Below are 23,103 nucleotides of genomic sequence, written 5' to 3' on the forward strand. Positions count from 1 at the left end.
ACCTCACCTCTGTTTTTTCCTTAAGCACAGTAACGCGCATTACCTAGTGGGTAGGGGAAAGTGAGTGAGAAACCCGGGTGGTTTGCAGATGACCAAAGGAGTGGTTTTCTCCTCAACGGACCCATTTTTAAAAGGAAAGCTTCTGATTCTGGCTTGTTCTGTCCATCGGCAGGTGAAGATGCCATGACAGGGGACACGGACAAGTATCTCGGGCCACAGGACCTGAAGGAGCTGGGCGACGACTCTCTCCCCGCCGAGGGCTACATGGGCTTTAGTCTTGGGGCCCGTTCTGCCAGGTATTTTATCGTTGCTGTTTTTCACCGTTTATTGAATACAACCATGATTTGTCATCAACCAAAGCCATTTTCATGTTTCACATGATCCTCCGATGTCCTCTTTGGATGAGGGTATGCATTGGGTAGAATAGAATGTTCTCAACACTGGTGTCCATGCTCTGCCATTTTCTTTTGTGGTTTTGCAGTCCTTGATTTTCTGTGATTGAACATGTCACGTGTTGCTTTGTTCCCAGCTCGCAGTCATGCTTCAAGCATGATAGTAGAAGAGCCCACTGAAGGAACTGGGAGAGCCTGTGTGGTCTCTGTGTTTCAAAATTCAGTCATGATTGAGACTTAAAAGAGAGCACTCTTGAAAAAAAAAATTAGATATACTTTATTAGAATTGTCTACCAAATGTTTGGGTATCTCTTCCAAAACTATGCCATTACTTTGTTTACAAAGGGATGCGTCAGGAATGTTACCAAACTTATTTAAAGTCACGGACAGGAATGGTAGCAAATTCAATCCTTGAAACTGAAGTGTAAAACTTTTGCATGTGAAAAACCTTGGCTCATACCTACCTGACGCTGATTGAAAGAAACAGGACCTTGTCCAGAATTTGGGGACTTCTTTTCCCTGGTTGGTTTAACAGCATGTTTGCTGACAGTCAAGTTATTTTGAAGCTAATAATTAAACTTTCTAAGCCAGAGCCCTGAGGACATTTTCCTATAGTTTAAGGCTCTCTTGTAAAAAGTTTCATTGTCTAATAGTAAATGGCACTTCCCACAAAGTAAAGCCTGGGAGTTTATTCTCAGTGTTGCTGATGTGGCCAATTCAGATACTGAACTGATTTTCCTTCCAGTTAGTCTTTTTATTAGTGGAATTTGGAACGATATGTAACTCCATAGAGTTTTTGTTTGATAAATTTATAAAAGTCCTTCAAAGCTTATTGTAGGAGGTATCATTAATAAGGGGAAAATAACTTCTTAAAAATACCTAGTGTCTCAGGTAAGCACACAGAGCCACAAGCTACAACTGAAAAGAGCCAGAATCTCAAAGGATCTCAAGAGAAAATTCTATTTGGAGGCTTAATAGTTTTTGCAATCCAATAACTAGTTGGTTCTCTTCCTCAGATAATATGTAAAAGCTACATTTTGTGAACCAATCATTTGTATATAGAAAATTGTAGAAGCTGACATCCAGTAAGAGATGAAACCAGCATATATTGTTTCATAATTTTGCTCAAGACAGTTCTAAGGCTTCCACACTTCTGGTCTTGATTGCACCATTATGATTTGTTGCTACTATATGTAACTCATTTTTTTACATTGGCAACTCATGTTATGCTCAGAGGCAAATCTGAAAAAAAAAAAAAATCTATAAAACCAATTTATTTTTTAAGTATTTTAGAGTATTACCAAATATAATATTCTGAGTGTAACATTTAAAAGGAATACATTCAGGGGCGCCTGGGTGGCTCAGTGGGTTAAGCCGCTGCCCTTGGCTCAGGTCATGATCTCAGGGTCCTGGGATCGAGTCCCGCATCGGGCTCTCTGCTCAGCGGAGAGCCTGCTTCCCTCTCTCTCTCTGCCTGCCTCTCCATCTACTTGTGATTTCTCTCTGTCAAATAAATAAATAAAATCTTTAAAAAAAAAAAAAAAAAAAAAAAAAAAGGAATACATTCAATGTGTAATTCATTCAACCATAACATTTTTTTCTTTTTTCCCTGTCTGATTTTTTTTGCTTTCCACTTCTCCTGTGTTTTTCTAAAAATACTTTAAATTAGTCCCAAGATCAGGTAAGAAGAAACGTCCCTTTTACGGTGTTTTTCTGCCCTTCCATGACTCATTCTCATTTTGATTTTCCTTAGCATTGTGCTGTGCTGTGCTATGCTGCGATGTGCTTTTTTTTTTTTTTTTCCTGCTCAGTGTCAGAAAATCACTTTTGTAATTCCAAGATACTTAGCAAGCAACTGAATGTATGACAAGAGATATGACTAATGCAAAATTGACTCCTTAAGGAACTTCTTCTATTTAACAAAGTTTGAATAGTGCATGAAGTAACTGGAAAACTTTAATTGGGTTTGAAGAAAAAGTCTTGATTTGAAAAGCAGTCTGTTTGCTGGTGGCTGTTTTATCTGACCTTGTGCTAGGTATATTAGTATGATTTTAGACTTCTGAGGCATGTGTTTTTCTAACACTTCCTGTATTTAACACTTAGAGTATACCGATGGCTACAAATAATATAGTTGACCTTAGTTATAAACAATTTAATGCTTTCCAGATCCCCATGCAAATAATACCTAGTTTTAGTAGCTGAAAGGACTCCGATGTATTAAGGATTCAGAGCAAAGTTTGATGGATGTAATGAGCTCCATCTGTCTAATGTAACTTGGTTGGGAACAGTGAGGAACTTAAACACTCTATAAAATGAAGACATCTTTAGGCTTTTCCGTTGACAGCACCCATTTTCTATGCTCTGTTCTTCAGTTGGAGCTCATACAGAAGTTAAAAGAAAGAGGATATTTTAAAAATATTAACACATCTTAGATATATTTAAAAACTGAAGTTAAAATGAATAGGTAATAATTTTTTAAACATTTAAGTGTTTGCTCCATATACTATAAATTGGCCTTTACTGCCCAGCAGTGTTAGCATACGTAATTTCTAGAAATGAATGTGCAGGGATGCCTGGGTGGCTCAGTTGGTTAAGCAGCTGCCTACAGCTCAGGTCATGATCCCAGCATTCTGGGATCGAGTCCCACATCAGGCTCCTTGCTTGGCAGGGAGCCTGCTTCTCCCTCTGCCTCTGCCTGCCACTCTGTCTGCCTGTGCTCGCTCTCTCTCCCTCTCTCTTTCTCTGAAAAATAAATAAATAAAATCTTAAAAAAAAAAAAAAAAAGAAAGAAATGTGCAGTGCAGAGAGTGGGGCTTCCCAGTGTCTCCCATACCACATCATGGGTGCTAGAAGTTATACTGATGATGATGTGTCATGAGTGCTAGAAGTTATACTGATGATGTAGCCCCTAGCCACGAAAGACTATTTAATTAAAATTAGTAAAAATTAAATAAAATTCAGTTCAATTCTTCAGTCACACTAGCCACACCTGTCTTGGATGGTGCAGGTAAAACGTGCCCATCAGTGCCAAAGGTTCTGTTGGACAGTGTTGAGTTAGAGAGTAGAAAGAACGTATCTGCTTTTAGGAAATTTATATTATATTTGAGAGAAGGGAAGAGGCTAGAAACAGGAGTAAAAAAGGGGAAAATGGGGGGAAAAAATGTTTGCCACTGAAGCAGGAAAAAAAAAATGAAAAGTTATGTGTTGTGTGACTGGGCCTAGAAGGCCCGCCCATGCAAGTGGCCAGGCACGTGGCTTACTAGGTAACTCTGTGCAGAAATAAGACTTCGTTCTTTCTGGGTTTGTTTTTGCTTCTCTGTCCAGTCTGTGATATTTGTGTCTTACTTCTAAGAGTCAGTATATATTTGCTGAATACACTAGAGAATGATGGTTATTTTGAGGTTGAAGATCCCCTCAAGATTCTGGTGGAAGACAAGGCTCTAATCCTAGAAAAATGCATCTACTCATTTGTGTAGACTCTTAGAATTATTCCTATAAATTAGGGGCCTCTGTATCTTGATATAAAAATATCCACCTTGGGTAATCTTTAGTAGTGAGCAGTGGAGAAAAGAAGTCATTTTGTGCAAAGCAAGGAGGCATTTCTTATGTACCTCTTTGCTCTTTTCCCCTCAAACACATACAAGACAAGACCAAGGTCTTATTCTATTGGTAAAGATTCAAGCAGCCGCATTTAGATCCAGACATGGGCAGTGACGGGTGGCAACTTCCCACCGTCCTTGTCTTCCATGTAAGTCAGGATGCCACTGAAATGAAAGAGGCTGTCTACCTCCCATGGTAATTGTGGGATCCTGCATTGCAGGGATTGCAACTAAGTGGTTTCTTGTTCTGAAGCTCTGTCCCAAAGAGAGTGGGGCAGTGGAGCAGAAAGTATCAGACCTCGTTCAAAACAAGAGGTGATGCAAAGTTACCTTATGATGGCCTATCGTGATAGGTGGGATAGGGAGGCAAGACAGAGATGACCTCAGAGCAGCTCCTCATAAACCTGTCCTCTCTTTCTGGAGGATTAATCCCAAGGTGTTCTGCCAAGGCTCAGATTAGGGGCAATCCCCGTCAGCCTGCATGTCCTAGGTACCTACATGTGCAGGCTTCCAGCATCCCTTTTACTCTATTGTTGTTGTTTTTTTAAGTCGAGATGTAATTGACATATAACTTGTTAGTTTCAGGTATACAAAATAATGATCACCACGATAAGTCACATTAACATCCATCACCACCTAAATTACAAAAATTTTTTTTTCTTGTGATGAGAACTTTTGAGATCTATTTTCTTATCAGCATTTAAATACTCAGTGTAATATTATTAGTTAAGTCACCGTATGTATACTGTATCCCCAGGACTGACTTATTTTATAACTGGAAGTTCATACCTTTGGACCATCTTCGCCCACTTCTCCTGTCCTGCCACCCCCTCCCCCAACCCTCTGCTGGTTCTTAGTTTCAAGGTCAGTGTGTGAGAGGCATTTCAGGACATTGGGGGTCTTACACCCTGGGAAACTCAGGGACTGTCTGAGGATTTAAGAGAGGCTTGAGAGAAGAACAGTGTACAGCACAAGGAAGGAAGGAAGAGAGCAAGGAAAGACAATAACCATACATGAAATTTGAATTTTTCAAGGCCAGAAAGATGGCAAAGATCACGCAAGTTCTATTTGTCACACTACCTTTTTTATGTTTTCCATGAGTCCTTCTGAAAACCAGAGCTCTTACTAGGTTAAACCCATATCTGGTTTCCAGAGACTTATGAACAAACCCATTTGCCACAGACAGAATCCCATTCAATAGTGCAAGGTAAACAGATACGGACCAGAGGTAAAGAAGACTCTAACATATGGTCTTAACCATAGAAAAATCTCTCAGATTATCAAGAGGCATCTGGTTCTTCTCAATTGCTGTGTTGGTTCACCTGTCATAGTGAGACATCCAAAGTGTTCATCATTTCATATTCTCACAGATTTAACACCATTTGGCCTAATTTTAAACAAAATCTGATCATGAGGGGCGCCTGGGTGGTTCAGTGGGTTAAAGCCTCTGCCTTCAGCTCAGGTCATGATCCCAGGGTTCTGGGATCGAGCCTCGCATCGGGCTCTCTGCTCTGCAGAGAGCCTGCTTTCTCCTCTCTCTCTGCCTGCCTCTCTGCCTACTTTGATCTGTGAAATAAATAAATAAAATCTAAAAAAAAAAAAATCTGATCATGAGATTGTCCAAGCTGAAGAGATTTCCTCAAATATAAGGGATTTTATTTTCGATGATGTCTTTTCAAGAACGACTTCTGTTGATATTTTTAGCCATCTTGCCTGTTTTCATAGTTGCATGCATTAATTTTATTTTATTCATCTCATCATCATCCACCACTCTTGAATGGTTAACTGTAAATACAACAGCCTCCGCTCCTTCAGTTCGGATAGGTCGTACACCTTGAACAGAAGCTCCTACGCACGGGACAGCATGATGATTGAAGAGCTCCTCGTACCGTCCAAAGAGCAGGTACGTGCTCTCCTTCAAATATTCTTGAATTGTTGAACTTCCGTAGCTATGATTGAATTGAGCTCTTTGTCTTGTGACAAAAACAGTATTTCTACACGTTTGACTTTGCATTCATAAATCGACCTGTACTGCCAGGGACAAAGGTAAAAATCATTTGAAAAAAAAAAGAAAAAATATCAATTGTGCCAAATACAGAAATAGCCTGCTCGTCTTCAGGGTTATCCCTAACAGGCCACATAGAGGAACTTGAAGTCCTATCAAAGACATGGGTCACTTTCTCATTTCGAGGTCAAATCTATTTCAATTTTTTTAAAGAGTTAATAATAATTGGTAGCTGAAGTTGCTGACATCACCCACGTAGGTGTCTTATTTTCCTGAACATACTGGGTGCATGTTGGAATTTGCTAGAATTGTTTTTAGCCTGTGATTAAAGATGAGCTTGGTCAGGTTTTTGATCCCTTAGCATCAAAGCTGCCTGTGATTGGCCTTCTCAAGACGTGATGGTTGTTTTCTACCAGAACCTCTGCTGGTGCTCATGCCGTTTCTGCTTTTCAGGAATTGTGGTTGAAAAGATACTGGTTTAATGCAGGAAGTTCCCGCAACATAGTCCTGCTGCCTGTGGGCTCAGGGTGATTCATTCTTCTAGATACATACAGTACCTGGTTTTAAATGCACACATTCAGGAGCTAATGATGGATAAAACTGTTTAGGCCATAAAACTAATTTTGAAGGTGGCTTATCCTATTTAACCAATGTCAAAAATTGGTGAAATTATGCTAGACTTACTTATTCACTGAACAATGAGGGTACATTGGATGAGATGAACAAGCGATAGCAACAGTATCACTGAGTTAGAGGTTTAAGCAGCTGGTAGTCAGATTTTTGGGACTTCTCTGTGTTTAGAGATGCTGATTTCCAGACATACAGATACATATTGTATTTCACAAGAACCTACAATAAATATTTTATTACTTTGCACTCTCCAGAACATCCTTGCAAGGATATTTTACAAAGGTGAATACAGTGGCTGTTTAGTGTTTGGTCAGACATAAGCACCCTTTGTAGAATAATTATAGGTGCGATAGGATGTCATGGTTTAAATAGGCGTTAGCAGTAGAGAAAGCACTTTTGTCCACTAGTGAAGCTAAGCGTTTGGGTCTAAGGTATTGCCCAGGTATTGGTTGAGGTTTTCTGAGGAGCTGTCCCTGGTTGGCTGTGTTGGCTGTCCCTGCTTGGTTGTTTGGCTGTGGTCATTATCCTGGTCAAGGTAATCCTGCTCTCTTCAGGTTCCCAATTAAAACGAGATGTTGATGGCTATAATGATGACACAAGTGTAGACATGCCTGTCATTCTCCAGGACTAAGGAAACTCCACAAAACTTACAAAATAGCAGGTGGTAGGAGCTTCTTTGGGTGTCAGTAACACTTGGGTCATATATAAAACATGTGCCTGGTTTTAGAATGGGGTCTCAAATGCTTGACTGAACCTAATTATGGTATTTATTTCTGGATATATATTTACTTTGGGACATGGGTCTGAAATTGGGACCACCACCCGCATCAGCCGTGACCTCACCATCACTGCCACCATCACTGCCACTCCCACGGCCATTGTTACACTGCCTTTCAGTTTCTGCCTATCAACCTTAAAAATATAAGTGTTTGCCATGCCAAAAGACTGCAATAGTCTTCTGAGGGTTCTCACACCATTACCTGTTAGCTACTGCCAGGGCCTGCTTACTCAGGTGGGCTGGAAGGGGCAGCTTTAATCAGAATGGAGGATTTGTGAAAGAAAGAAAGAATAAAGAGAATTTTAAAGGTAAAACTGATGTCCTCTAGTAGAGTTTGTTGCTGCTTAAATTTGAATAGCACCTCTGTGGTCACTCTCTGGAGAGTAGTCAGGGGAAAGAAGAGCTTAGGACATCTCGAAACCTTTACAAATAAATCTTTAAGTTGATAACTGCAGAGGTGGGAAGTTGCTTTCTTCAGGGTCCACAGAGAACCCCACGGTCTGACAGGTGTTCCATGTGGAACTAGCATGTTTAATGAACACAGTTATTCATGGGCACATAACTTCATGATAAATTCACTGGAGATTTGAAAAAAAAAATGTATGAACAACATAAAGACATTTCAGGGAAAATTGAGGACACTTGAACACATACTGGCTATAGTGTTAGGAAAGTACTGTTAGTTCTGTTACCAGTGACAGCATTATTAAAGCTATATAGGGGAATATCTCCATTCCGGGGGGTAGGCATGTGGCAGTTTTCAGCAATGAAGTAATCATTAAGTCAGCTGCTTGTTTTCAAATGAGCCAAAAGACGTCGTGTGTGTGTGTGTGTGTGTGTGTAGAGAGAGAGAGAGAGAGAGAAAGCTCGTGTGAGCATAAATATGGCAAAATGTGAATTTTTTAGAGAGATTTTAGGTATTTATTGGAGAGAGAGTGCTTGCATCAGCATGGGGGAGGAGAGAAGCAGAGTCCCCACTGAGCAGAGAGCCCAATATGGGGCTTGATCCCAGAACCCCAAGATCATGACCCGAGCCGAAGGCAGACGCTCAACCAACTGAGCCACCCAGATGCCACAAAATGTTAATGTTGAATCTAGGTGAAGTATATATGGGTATTTCTTATAAAGTTTTTTCAACGTCTTTATTTGTTTGAACTCCTTCAAAATAAAAACTTGGAAGAAAGGGGAAGACAAACTGCAAAAGAGTTGTGTTGACTTTTTAGTCTCTAGTATCTCATTTATTACAGATGAGGGAAAAGACTAATTCCTCAAAAGAGAGGCTCTGTGAGGGAAGGGTCCAGTTACACTGTGCAAGACGAATGAGGAGCATTTTCTTGAGAAGTATGCTTCATGTAAAGCACAGACTCTATATTAGAATTAAGTGGCAAACATTAGTTTATATCCATCATGCCTCTAAATCTGTATTTATACACTTCAAAACGGAGTTCCTGCACAGTACTGATTTTGTCTGAAAGCACGCAAGAAGCCTTAAATATTTAGAATTCTTAAGGCAAGGATATATGACTTACTGTCAGATTTGAAACTGCCCAGTTAAAGTTGCATTGACACATAAAGGTGGCAAATGAATAAAAATGAACTCTCCACGTGCTGGTCATTTTCAACAAGCAGAGACTTCACCAGTACAAAGCATAATTAGTTGCCCCTTCATTACTATGCTGCCCATGAAGCAGTTTGCACATTAACCACAGTTAAAGTGCAGTTGAGACTCTGGATAATTCCCAAGATCCTATGTTGTTGAAGGCAGATATGGAGGCTGGGAAGGAAGCTGGGAGAAGTGAGCCTGTCCTCTTGCCCTGCAGAGCCTTAATCATGATCAGTCTGTAAACCACATAATCCCCCCTTGGATAATCAAGAGTGGACTCTTTTTACTGTGATCCTGGGTTATCCATGAACTCCCTATACCTCTGCCTTCCCTTCGCCTTGTAATCAAGAGTCACCTGTAGCTATGCCTCTGAAAATATATAAGTAAATCATGCCTTGCATTTGTCAGGTTTTATTATTTAAAGCAATGATGCTCAGCTCTGACCGCTCTTGAGAATCATTTTAAAGAATTTTTAAAACACTATTGCTCCCTGTATGATTTCGCTGTTGTGCGGAATTTAAGAAACAAAACGAAAGAAAAGAAAGAGACAAATCAAGAAACGGACTTTTGGTTATAGAGAACAAACGGTTGGTTATCAGAGGCGAGGCAGGTGGGGGATGGGTGAATTGGGGAATAAGGAGTGCGCTGTTGGGTGATGAACGCTGGGTGACCTGGGGCAGTATTGAATCATTATATCATACACCTGAGACTCATAAGGCTGTATTTCGAGTAACTGGAATTAGAATAAAAACTTAAAAATAAACAAGCACAATTGCCCAGTGGCTGGGAGGGCCTAGGCATAGAACTTTTTAATGCACCCAGAACTGAAAATTCCTGATTCCTAGTCAGAATTCTTAACTGGGCGAAGGGATGTCTGGCTGGCTCAGTTGGAAGCGCATGTGACTCTTGACCTCAGGGTTATGAGTTTGAGCCCCACCTTGGGTGTGAGATTAGAATTCATCATTGGGGCCCACATTGGAATCACCAGTAGCTCTTCGGAGAACAAAAGGCCTACAGAATCAGACTCTCCCCAGCTGGGTTCCTGGGCACGTGTGTTTCTTAAAGCTCCACAGGTGATTCTGGGATGCATCTCTGGATAGGACCCACTGATTTAAAGCACTCTGGCTGGGATCTTTTCATATACCGGCCATTCAACATTTAATGTATTTGTTTCATAAGCTCTGATTTGTGCGTGTCAGACTGTCTTTGGAACAAGATCTGTGCTTGGAAACATTCTTTTCCAAATAGAAGGTAACAAAGACAAGGGATGATTGCAACCTGAAACCGGCTTGTCTAGGATTAATATAATAGACTGGTTCTTTCATTTCTTCTGACATAATTCCTGAAAGCCACGTCTGGTATGGCTTATGTAATTGCTGTGCATGATCCGCACCAGCCAGTCCTCGTGATCTAAATGGAATAACATTCAAAAGACACTGTGTCAGGGGGTGTGGTGATGCATATGGTTCATGGAGCTCCTACTGGGTCCAAAACCGGTTCTAAGTGTTTTATCAGTATCAGCTCGTTTGCATTTCACAAAAACCCTTCGAGACAGTTTCTTGGGTCCATTAAGAAGATGAAGAAACTGAGGCACAGTCAGCTTAAGTATCTCATCCCAGGGAGTGCAGGTGGTAAACGGCAGAGCCACGGGCCATGAGGTTCCAGGCTGCTTCCTCAGAAGCTGTCCATCTACATCGCCCTATGTGGGAAAGCAGCCGTCGGAGAGCTCTCACACTTAATACTCTGTCCTTTGAAACCTCACACTTGTTAGTATTTTTAATATGGATTTGGTACCATCAACTTTATCCTTTTTACATTTTTTTTAAAAGATTTTATTTATTTGAGAGTGAGTGAGAGAGCAGGGGGCAGGGGCAGAGGGAGAGAAAAAAAGCAGACTCCCCAGCTGAGCAGGGAGCTCAATTCAGGACTCGATCCCAGCCAGGCCCCTGGGATCATGACTTGAGTGAAAGCAGATGCTTAACCTACTGAGCCATCCAGGTGCCCCATTTTAATCCATTTTTAAGCATGAAAGATTATATTTAGAGTTGTGCTCTCTATTTTGCTTATGCCAAATTCTAATAATAAATTTCATATTTAATGAGACTTGAACTGACAACTTACGTTCATCAGTAAGTTATGAAAATTATGGAGAAAATTATTATGCTAAAAGTCATGGCATGTAAGGCATCATTAAAGAAATGGAAATACTTGACCTTCACATAGATATGAGGTAGAAGGCACAATAGTGGTCTAAAATTGTTTTGCAAGCTAAATTAATTACACTTCCTTTGAATGACCCGAGACGTATCTGTAAGACCAAGGGCTGTATGTATACAGCAAGCAGAAACATTTAATTCAGTATGATTTCTGGTAGTTTTCCAAAAGTAGGAGAAGAGCAGGAATCACTTAGGGACTTGGGTTTGTTTTGCTTATGTACACCGTTCTGCTTTCTTAGCTGGCAGACAGGATCTGATGGTCAAACCAGGACCCCTATCCATTTCTCAATGTCATTTAGAAGGGTCAGAAATCCCTTCCTCTCCTCCAATGATGGGCTCCAAACTTGGCCTCCCAGAGAATTCCTTTTCCTGGGTTACAGTGTTTATTTTAGGTTAAAATGTAAAATCTAAGCCAGCTTAATGAGACTCAGATTTGAGACTTTCTGTAGCCTGTTGGGGTTGCTAAGCTCTACGGATGATGTCAGCTCGAAGCTGCTAAGGATAGAGCATGAAAACGAGATTCCTACCATGAGCCATGGCTGGATTCAGCCTGGAGTTGGTCCCTCCCAGACTTTCTTGCAATATAAACCAGTGCATTGATCTCAATCTCCTCCCACCCCTGGGAGGTGGAGGGGAGTGTCTTGAGCCAGTTTAATTGGGGTTTGGGTCCTCATTAACATGCTTATATTGGTGGTGGTCAAACTTGACATGAATAACCACCTATCAAGGGCAACATAGAAAGTCTTCTAGCATCTTAAAGTTCTGTTCAGTCTTGAGATTCTGTTTTATGCTTTCTCTCTAGATCTAAATAAATGTAATCTTAACAAAATAAGGAAAGGAGCTATGGCTTAAGAGAAGAGCTAAAAATTTGGGTGTTCTAAGCAAAAACTTTTAGAAAAACATTCTTTGCTGATTGATTACTAAGCAGTGAGTGCCTTCCGTTTCCTTTCAGTTCCATTGCTATGGGGGCGGTGCATCCATGAAAACGAGAAAAGGGACAGCTGTGAGACCCCGTTCCTCTTTTAGGAGGCTTAAAGAGGTTGCTTTCATTTTGCAACCTTCTCCTCTGAGATCGGATTTGCCCACATGGTTTATGTCTCAGGATGACTGGCAGGGCTTCTAAAACTGACCAGGTTAGAAGGTTTAACTAAAGTAGTATGGGAAGGGTTGCATTGGCTGTTGAATGGGGTCATTCTGTCTTTACTGTTGGAGGCCTTATTCAAGCCTCCCCATACCTGTAGGCTACCCGGAGGCAGCCGCCATACCTTCCACCTCGTAACTCTCTCCTTTATCTCATAGCCCAGGACTCCAGATCCTTTGGGTTAGATCGTCTTTTTTAGGCTAAGGATGACCTCACGTATGCTTAGTCATATAAAGTGCTGCTTGATGTATTAGCAAGTCATATGTAAATAGGAGGGTTCTTCAGGAGAAATTGCATGTCTGTCACTTTAAGACCTAGGCAATTTCCACTTATTTCAGTAATAGAAAGTAAGAATGCCTAATACCAAAGGCCGGTCATGCTAACGCTCCGTTTTTCCTTCTCTGCCTCTCACTCCATCTCCTCCTGCAGCTTCCCTTTCCCCACATCAGCAGATTAGCACTCCTGTTTCTTATGGTGAAGGTAATTCTAAGGGGTTCTCAGAAATGTGCCTGGTGGTAGAAGGTAGCCAGCCTAGGATGAAAGATTTGCTAGAGATAGTCCCCTAGAAGATAAACACCTTTGACTAGTGACATTTAATATGCTACTTTTTCTGTTCAGAGTGCTTTGCCAGCATTACTCAGGTGATCCATTCAACACCTCTCACAGATTGGTCTGTAAGATTACACATTTTCTTTTCAAGGCAGATGGGTTGGTGTTGCGACTTACTTAAGGTAGGACAGTTTAAATGTCTTGAGCTGAATGTTGTGTTAACAGCTTCCATGCTGACCTTGATTCACCTTCTTTTGTGGAAGTTGGTAGCTAAATTATTTTGAAATCAATCAGGTTTGGAAATCCCAAAGAACTCAGCTTCTATGGTTTGCATTTTAGTCTCAAATAAATCTTAAGCATAATAATAGTTGACTTCAAGAAAAGAAATGCTTTCAGGAAAAAAAAGAAAAGACCTGCTTTAGTCAGCCTTTAATTGTTATTTTCTGTTTAAATCAGGTTTTCTTTTGTGGAAGCCATTTTTTAAGTTGTACAACATGATGTTTTGATGGATATATGTATGTATTGTAAGATGATTTCCATAATCAAGCTAATTAACATATCCATCACCTCCTATACTCACCATTTTTGTGTATATAGGAAGAACAGTTGAGATCTCTCTTAGCAAATTTCAAGAATATAATACATATTTAACTACAGTCCCCGTGCTGTACATTAGGTTTTCAGAACTTACTAATCTTGCAGCTGCAAGTTTGTACCCTCTGATCAAATGCCCCCACTTCTCAATCTTCCAGCCTCTGGGAACCACCTTTCTATTGCCAGTTACTATGGATTAAACCTTTCTTTTTTTTAAGGTGGAATCCATTCCTTAAGAGAATATTTCCAACTAGTTGCATGACATGTCCCAACAGACCCCTAGCAGTTTGCCGTTTCACTCAGTGTCTGCTGTGGATCACAATACTTGGAATACTGATTGTAGGCACTGCCACAGCATTTTACTGATGGATCATCTCACATCCTGCTTTCAGCTTCATTGCGGTCTAGGTACGACCATTAGCTCTTGCAGACAAAGAAGCTGGGGCAGAGAGAAGTATTTCATTTGCCCAGTATCACTAGATAACAGAGCTGAGACTAGAATTTAGGTCTGGTGGCTACTAGACCAATTCTGTGGCTGACCACTAGGTTGCCACTCTAATACACCAAGCGTGGCTGACCTGACAAAACATGTTCACCATGGGAAAGTCGGTATTTACACAAGTATTTGTCACAGCCCAAACCCCACCATTGTTGGCGAATCTAGCAGGCTACTTCCTGCTGTCTGATAAGACGATGCTCTCCTAAAAGCTCCGTAAGGGGCTGTAATGTTCTATCAATTTAAGAAATTAATTATCTCCACTTATAAAAACCATAGGTAAAGTTCAGGATTATTATAATCTGTGCTTCTGTTCACATTACATTTTAGAATGTTCACTTTTTTTTTATTATGTTAGCCAACATCTAATACGACATTAGTTTTTGATGTAACGTTCAACGATTTGTTAGTTGCATATAAACACCCAGGGCTCATCACCACACATGCCCTCCTTAATACCCATCACCTGGCTACCCCAGTCCCCCACCCCCACCCCCCTTCTGTAACCCTAAGTTTGTTTTCCGGAGTCCTGAGTTTCTCACAGTTTGCCTCCCTCCCTGACTTCTTCCCATTCAGTTTTGCCTCCCTTCCCCTGTGGTCCTCCGCGCTATCCCTAGAATTTTCAAATCACTTTGACAATACTTGGGTCATTCCATTCTTACAGTGAATCGGGACAAATAGTCTCATCCGCCGGTTACACCCATGCAGCAATGGAGGTGCAGCGAGGTGTTTGACTTGTCCCTGTCTGGGCAGTGAAGTGCTATAGCCAAAGTCGAACCTAAGTCATGTACTCTTGGTCTAAGGGAACTGAAACCCACATGGGTTCCCCTGTCCTGGTTCTGTGCAGTGTGTGGCCAAGAGGTAACATTATCCTTGCAAGCCTTTCCTTTCATGGGCTCCTAGTCTCGTGCCATCAGTCAACTGTTTTTCAAGTGAACTGTGTTTAGAGCTTTTCAGATTAAATGCACTGAGTTTTGACCTGATAGTATGAGGTCTACTTGGTGCCATTAGCTATAGCCCATCAATGCCACCAGTTAATCTATAGGACTCCCTTCTGCTGGCTCCCAGGGACAGCAGAGCTGACAGAGAAGGACATTCCCTGGTGTCCTCCAGTACTGGGGTTTGACAGTTGGCAGCCTGGAAAAGTATGTAATACTGAAGGGAATCGAGTGGTTCTTTCTTTTCCTCGCATATTTACTTTCTGGGCCCGTGCCTCTTTTCTTCTGTGCTGGGGCATTTATTTCCAGACCTGGGCATTTGGGTGTGTCATCTTGTAAAGCCAGTGTGTACTTGCTCTTCTCTTTCCTCTGATGAATAGTGCTAGTGAGAAGCTATTTTTGGAAAGTATTAAGCTCATGGAGACAGTGATATCATCATTAGTCAGGCCTTGGACTCTATTGAATAACATGCATTTTGATTCTAATAGGGTCCTTGACATCACTTCCAAGATGAAAAAGAGTGTGCCTATTATTCATATCATTTCTGATGTGGGAGTAGAAGGTCTTACTAAGTCAGTGTAAATCTTTCCTTAACACAGTGTCCTACTTAAGCTGCCCAGTGCAGGGAGTTGATTTTGTGTCATCAAATTTTTGAAGTTTCTCTCCGAAATTCAGTTTCCTCATCTGTGAAATGGGTATCATATGACCCCTAGTGCCACTAGGTTCCGAGGACTCAGAGGATAAATGAATGTAAAGGTCTGGGACAGGGCTTGACACTGAGCTGACACGCAGTAAGTTTTGGTATTGCTGTTGTCAACATGGGAATTGAAGCATTTTTGAATCAATAACTAAGTCCTACACATTTATAAGATGCATTTTTCTAATTGAATGGGCGCCATTGATTTGATATACACGGTCTGTGTATATAACTGTAAAGGACCAGTGCTGGCACTGGAACATTTTTGTTTTTACGTGTTTTCCCCAGATTATCACATTTTTGCAAATGAGTTAATATAAATGAAAGCCCTTTGAAAAGCAGAAATGACTACACATATAAAGAAACGTCAATATGACTCCATGCCAGCCCTGACCTTAGTGCCAGATTTTTTGGTGTACATTTGTATTTAATCTCCACAGCAACCAACCCTCAGTTTGCAAATGAGGAAACTAAGACTAAGAAAAGCTAAGAAATACCCTTTTGATCATGAAGCCAGGAAGCCATGTTGGGGCATCTCCAAAAGGGCTTTCAGTAAAGAAAGATAAGGAAAGGTCAAAAGCAAAATATTTCCTTTATTCCTACTGGAGGCCAGGTCGAGGGCTGGCTTAGTGTTGGAGGCACGTAGGCGTGCTAACCGAACCACTGAAATAGACACGCAGCCTCTATGGTGGCCCACATCGCCAATGCTGGGGCAGGCATACCCTTCAAGGAAGTAAGCTTCAGGGCGCTGAGGGGCATGTGTGCTCTCTGGGCCCAAGCTCAAGCCCAGGACAGTGAACACTGGGTTTGAGCAGAGCCTTCCCAGCTACCTTTTCCCAGATCTACCAGCCAAATAAATCACTCCACCTCTCCAGGGCCCAATGTAAAGGGATAGGAAGAGGACCATAGTTACACAACTGACTTACCTTGCCAAAGTTGAAAACTCAGGTGGGGAATGCCATTAAGAAGTAGCAAAGGCAATTTTTAAATCTAGGTCTGCCAACTTTTTCCATTAAACCCTGGGGACACCCTACTTGTGGTGGGAAGCTCAAGAGCCAATCTAGTTCATTTTTTTAACCATCACCATAATGTGATATCCTGTTTATTGTTTTAAATGTCTATTTGTTCCGTAACCAGATAGAGGAAAAGCTTTTTGTTGGTACCATAGTACCATTCACAATAACATGACAGAACCTTCTGGAATTTATATTGTTTATTAAAATAAATAAAATAGGGGCACCTGGGTAGCTCAGTGGGTTAAGCCTCTGCCTTTGGCTCAGATCATGATCTCAGGGTCCTGGGATCGAGTTCCCCATCGGGCTCTCTGCTCAGCAGGGAGCCTGCTTCCCCCTCCCTCTCTATGCCTACCTGCCTCTCTGCCTGCTTGTGATCTCTGTCAAATAAATAAATAAAATTTTTTAAAAAATAAATTAAATTTCAGTTTTAAGTAAGTGCTAATCTATAGAATTTAGAAAGGGAGCTTTCACCCTTTGGTGACAGGGAGATCAGAAGTGAAGCTACAAATTCAGTCTCTTTCTATAAAAAATATAGGTTCTGTCCAATTGCCTTATTTTGTGTTTCTATGGATGCTACAGAGGAAGAGCACGTTTTTGTGTTTAGCTTATTAAAATTGGTAAGTCTGGTCATAAGCCTAAGCAAACCTCTCTGGGGGAAAAAAAAACTGGGACAAATATTGGGATATACATGTCATCATTCTGATCAAGTATATCTGCTCATTATACATTGGTTCATTTGTGTTATGACCAAGTTTTGATGAGTGGCAGAGAGCTTGGACAGTACAGGAGTCAGGAAGGGCTGACAGGGACTTGGGATCCAAGTGCTGGCATGCTTTCACCTCCATAAATAGTACATGATAGTGGTGATACCTTCTTGCATGGTATAATTCATTGTTTCAATAATTAATGTTGCCAGTGCATGTTGCTAAGAGTACCAAAGGTAAATAATTTACTGTAATTACCAAAGAGGTGTGGTATTACTTATTTATTAGAACTTTGAAAAAAAAATGGGTCCTTTGTGAAAAATGACCTCGGGACCCCAAAGATAGGAATTATAGTTTGCTAAAAAATTAAATACAGTGAGCATCACTACCCATATTTTATTTGCCCTATTCTGAAGGTTAGTTGGTTGGGGTCTTCAAAAGTCAGTAAAATTGGTAAATAAGGCCAGACTAACACCAACACATAATCTACAGTCAACTCATGTAGAATTGGGGAACTTTCTGAAGTGATGATGTGTTATTCTTTTGGGGTTAGGACCTTGCTGTTGTGGTCTCTTACTCTTTTCCAATTTGATTTCAGGGCTTTTAAAAAAAAAAAAAAAAACTTTGTAATTCACAGTAAGTTTTTAAATTTGTGTTTTATTTTTTTTTAAAGATTTTATTTATTTATTTGACAGAGAGAGACACAGCGAGAGAGGGAACATAGCTGGGGGAGTGGGGAGGGAGAAGCAGGCTTCCTGCTGAGCCAGGAGCTCAATGGCAGGGCTGGATCCCAGGACCCTGGGACCATGACCTGAGCCAAAGGCTGATGCTTAACAACTGAGCCATCCAGGCATCCCCAAATTTATGTTTTGTTATCGAAGTTATGCAAACAAATAAGCCATGTCATTTTATAAGATGTTCTCATTAGGAAAGAGAATCTCCACATACATCTTCAGCCTCCAGTTTCTCCTCTCTAGAGACAACTCCTCAAAGTACATTTCGAACAATCTTGTTATGTGCTTCTGTGTCTCCAAATAATATGTATATGTGGCCTCCTGTTGGCTTTTTCCCATTTCAGGAGTTATTTGTCGACTTCCCAAAATGGAAGATGAAGTTTTGACTGTTTGAATACCTCTTCCCTCTGACCACACACACTTTCCATCCCCCCCATTTCCCCAAAACAGTTGTGTTTTATTTCGGCTCTGCCAGTATTTAGTGCTTCTAGTATTTTACCTATATAAATATTATCCACAGATGTGAAGTGTGTTATGATTGTATTTTCTCTTGGGCACAATATTTTGCTTTCCCTAGATGTTTTTCATTTACTTGGTGTTTTCTATATGTATTCCTAGTCCAGCCCCCAAACCCCTCCCCAGTTGTGCCAGTCTCCTCTAATATGTTCACACTCATCAGCTGTTCTATAAATTTCATCTGCTTAATTCATCTCTCTTTGAGCTTTCTTACTTGTCAGTAAGTTCCTTTTAGGCCCACTGCATGGATGTCCTCCTGGGTCTTCCTTCGCTGTCACCATGAAAATTCCCTGTGTTCTTACATTAGACTGTGTCTTCCATCTTCTTGGTTTAATCCTTCATTTTGATGGAGTACATTTTCCAATAGTTTCCTTACAGGGTTCGTGAGAAATCTATCTGGGGGAGGGAGTTTATATTTCTGAAAATATCTTAGTTCTGTTTTCATACTTTTGGCGGGGGGCTGGTTTTAGAATTCTGGGTTGAAATTCATTTCCTCTCAGAACACTGAAGGAATTGCTCCAATGCCCTAAACTTCAGTTTTTGCTGTTAAAAGTCTGATGGAAGTCTGTCCTGTGATCATTTTTCCTCTGTAAATCTATAGGCTCTTTCTTTGTCTCCAAGTCCTGAAAGTTCATGATGGTGTGCTATACTGCATTTACATTCATAGTACTACTCAGTCAAGTGGGTCCTTTGACTCTGGGAACTCAGGGCTTTTGCTCTCATGAAGTTTCTTGAGTTATTTCCTTGATTTCTTCTCCTCTATTTCACTGTTTTCTCTTTCTGGAACTTTTTTTGGGGGAGAGGGGAGAAAGGAAATAGGTTTGAAATTCCTGAAATGATTCTCTGCTTTCTTGTATGTTCTCCTCTTTTCTATATTTGAAGATATTCCCCTAACTTCTAGATATTTTTTTAACTTCAGCGCTGTCATATTTGTTACTTTCTTTGAGTTATTTTTTCTTGTTTTTTTGTTTGTTTTTAGTATTTTATTGCTTTATAAGTAGAAGAAGATCTCATCTCTCTCTGGACATCAATGAAAATTTTTAAGCTTTCTTCTCCCTGAAGTCCCTCTATTTCTTCCAGTTTGCTCTTGTTCCATTTACTTATTTGTTTATTTTATTCCTCATATACTTCTTAACCATGCAGTGACTTTTGACCACGGAGCTCAGTGAAAGCTCTCTCCATGGTGGAGAGCTTGCCATCCATGATTTCTACTCAAATGAGGGGCCAGGGACATGTTACTGGGAAATCCCAATTCTCAGTGAATCCTAAGTCACTGGGAAATCCCGGTGAAGACGTCCCAGTTTCTGCCTGGAGGCTCTGTCCCTGTCAGGCTGGGGACCAGTAAAGGAAGGCTGTTCCCTCCTCATGTAGCTTCTGCCTTACTCTCCTCTTCCCAGAGTCCCGTTACACGTAGGAAAACTATTCACCGTGTTCCATAGGTCACTCATATGATTTTCTGTAGTTTCCGTTCTTTTATTAAATCCTTTCTTTTGTACATTTTTCCATTTACACTTCCAATTTTCTAACCCTGTTTCTGTTGTGTCTCATCAAGAACTGAATTGTATTTACAAGTGAACAAATGCCCATTTGATTTTTTCTTACGTGTATTCCAGGGCTCTATTATATCAGCCACCTTTCGGGGTGCCTGGGTGGCTCAGTGGTTAAGCAGCTGCCTTCAGCTTGGGTCATGATCCCAGAGTCATGGGATCAAGCCCTGCATGCATCTCCGTACTCTGCAGGAAGCCTGCTTCTCCCTCTCTCACTCTCCCTGCTTGTGTTTCCTCTCTATCTGTCTCTCTCGATCTCTCTCTGTCAAATAAATAAAATCTTTAAAAAAAAAAAATCAACCCCCTTTTAACTTCTTTCCTATGTTTTTCCCTGTTTTCTTTAACAAACTAATCAGAGCTGTCATGAAGTTCTTACTTGCTTACTTCAAAATGTAGGATGACCTGGGAGTCTGTTTATAGTATCTGTTTTATTTTGTTTTTTGTTCATGTGCTCTGCCCATGCTTGGCAATTTCTCACTGCAAGCAGGACATGGTATATAAAAAGCTGTAGGCAGGACACACCCGATGATGATGTCATTCTCCACAGAGGGCGCTCCCTGCCTCTGCTGGGCAAACAGTGGTGGCTGATTATTTCAATCCCAGTCAAGGTTCCACTGCAATGAGGCAAAACCATTTGCAGCCCTGGTAAACTCAGACTCTCCCGGCTTTGTTCCTGGCCTTTGTGAGGATCCTTATGTGAGACTCTTGTGTGATCCCCTCCCCTGACGAGTCCCAAACTCAATTTTTCCTCATGAAACTGCCCAGAAGCAACAGTGTGCCTTTTAGAGATTTTCTGGATAGATTTTGAGCTTCCTGTTCCACACAGCCCCAGAATTGAGCAAATGTTCTTCACAGAAATCTGGAACATGCTCAAGGCTGCCCAAATCTCCACAGAAACCCCCTTGGTTTTTCTATTCCCCAATAGTAGCTCGCTGGTACAAAGCCCCAATTCTGTCTGTACACATCATTGACAAAGGCAGCCAAGTTAAAAATGGCGACAGAAAGTCCACGCAGCTCTTCAAGGTCTTCCCCTCCCTCAGCTGCGCTCGCTGCTCTCTGAGCCCATTTCTGTAACTATCTGGTGTGGCAGCCACAGTGGGTTTCTTCTCCAGGCTCTGCCCCCCTTGGAAAACAAAAGTCACCAAGATTGATTTTATTTTTTTTTAATATGGGAAAGAATTTTATACTTGTAAAATTAATTGGGAGGTGTGTTCAAGTCATTAAAATCATGGTTAGCATTTCCACATTGATGTACCTTTTGCCCATAGAACGTCATTCACTGGTGATTCGGAAAATACTGCTTTACTAATTTATGCAAATCTTTATATTGTTGGCACACATTTCTTATCCAAAAGGAATATATCACATTTGTTCATATCACCACTGAGCTCATTAGACGTGGACAAAAGGTTCTGAAATTCTAATTTGCTTGAAAGCTCAGATTTTATCATTAACAAATAATCCATCAGTTACTTTCCTTGAATTGACAGACTCAAACTGTTCATTCTCAAGAAAATAATGTCAAAACCGAAGTCAAAATTATCATAGTTTTGCATATACTATAGTATATACTATTTGCATATGCTATACATATATACTGTGTTTCATGGAAAAGTCGCTTCTCAGTTTACATCTCAAATGCCTTTCTTCCCGCTGATGATCATAACTTTAGTAATCAGCAGGCGTGCTTTGTGTCTACTTCCGGTTTGAAATCTGTGACATTCCTTTTGTCATGCCAGTTACTCAGGATGCTTTCTTAAAAGATTGAAATAATACAACATATCAATAAGCTTTGGCTCCTGCTCTTGAAACTTCAATGTAGACCTACAGACCTAGAGTACAAATTGTTTATTTTCACTCTCTGGACTTAGACAGACATACAGGTGTATTTGTAGGTACAGAGAAACAGTGTCTTGTGTGGGTTGTTGATGCCATATATCATTTTATTTTGCAGCATCTAACATTCACAAGAGAATTTGATTCAGATTCTCTAAGACATTATAGCTGGGCTGCAGATACCTTGGACAATGTCAATCTTGTCTCAAGTCCTGTTCATTCTGGGTAAGTAATCTAAAACTCACTTTTCTTTATCCTGTTAAATGAACATTACATTTATTATTTGGAGTTATAAATTCATATCAACAAGCTTCATATGTATGAAATCCTGGTCTTCTGAAGACTTCATTAGTGAGTATATGTGATGTATATTTGTAAGTCATTAGTCATTTTTTTCCTCTGAGCAAAATGGTATATCTGTTTTTTGTTGAAGGAAGCACAGTGATAGAGAGAAAGAGAATTAGAGTATTGGTACATAAAAATTTCTTGCCTTTTTGGTGCTATTCCCAGGTCTTTAATTTTTCTTTTCAATTAAAAAAAATTAAGTCTAGTCATTTCCCTTCATTTTACCTGATTGAAATCAAGTTTTATTTCTGAGTGCTTAATTTTTCTTTCTAATGAAAAATTCAATATGGAGGTCTGTCTGATCATTTACCTCACTGACTGCTTTCATGCTTTGCTTTGAGCCTGAAATCTCCAGGTCAAGTTTGGTACCTTCTGTATTCCTGAAATAAGATTATGCTTAAGTTGTATTAAATTATAACTAGAAGAAGAGAAATTAATTTTAAAATGGAAAGAAAGGAATTCACTTTTAAAAAGTGAAGGTACCAATGTGTGTACCCTAGGGGCGCAGTGGTAAAAACCACATGGGACAGGCTCCTCCCTGCTGTCCCACTGGTGGCGGAATCTGGGGTAGGTGGTGGGAAGTAGGTGGTAGGTGCTCCAACTGCCGAACTGATCATCACTGTATATTTTGATGTGGGATTCTTTACCTTTTGGTAATTAAAACATGGGGTAATTGAATCTCCTCAAATAGAATGCAAATAATTGAGAGGCTGAAAAACATCCAGGTGTTTTCACTTCTGAAACTGGCATTTGGGCCATAAATTAGT

General features: G+C 40.5%; 1 protein-coding gene across 9 annotated transcripts in view; it reads left to right on the top strand.

Moving 5' to 3' along the window:
• Positions 1-23,103, top strand: part of ANK3 (ankyrin 3) — a 675,561-nt gene that overhangs the window by 572,186 nt on the left and 80,272 nt on the right. For all 9 annotated transcript variants that reach the window (XM_059170184.1, XM_059170185.1, XM_059170186.1 and 6 more), the window contains 3 exons: positions 173-296; positions 5,792-5,894; positions 22,110-22,216. In XM_059170184.1, the coding sequence (XP_059026167.1) occupies positions 173-296; positions 5,792-5,894; positions 22,110-22,216 (334 nt within the window). The remainder of the gene's footprint in view (positions 1-172; positions 297-5,791; positions 5,895-22,109; positions 22,217-23,103) is intronic.

Source organism: Mustela lutreola, chromosome 4 (assembly GCF_030435805.1).
Source record: "Mustela lutreola isolate mMusLut2 chromosome 4, mMusLut2.pri, whole genome shotgun sequence".
Taxonomy (NCBI): domain Eukaryota; kingdom Metazoa; phylum Chordata; class Mammalia; order Carnivora; family Mustelidae; genus Mustela; species Mustela lutreola.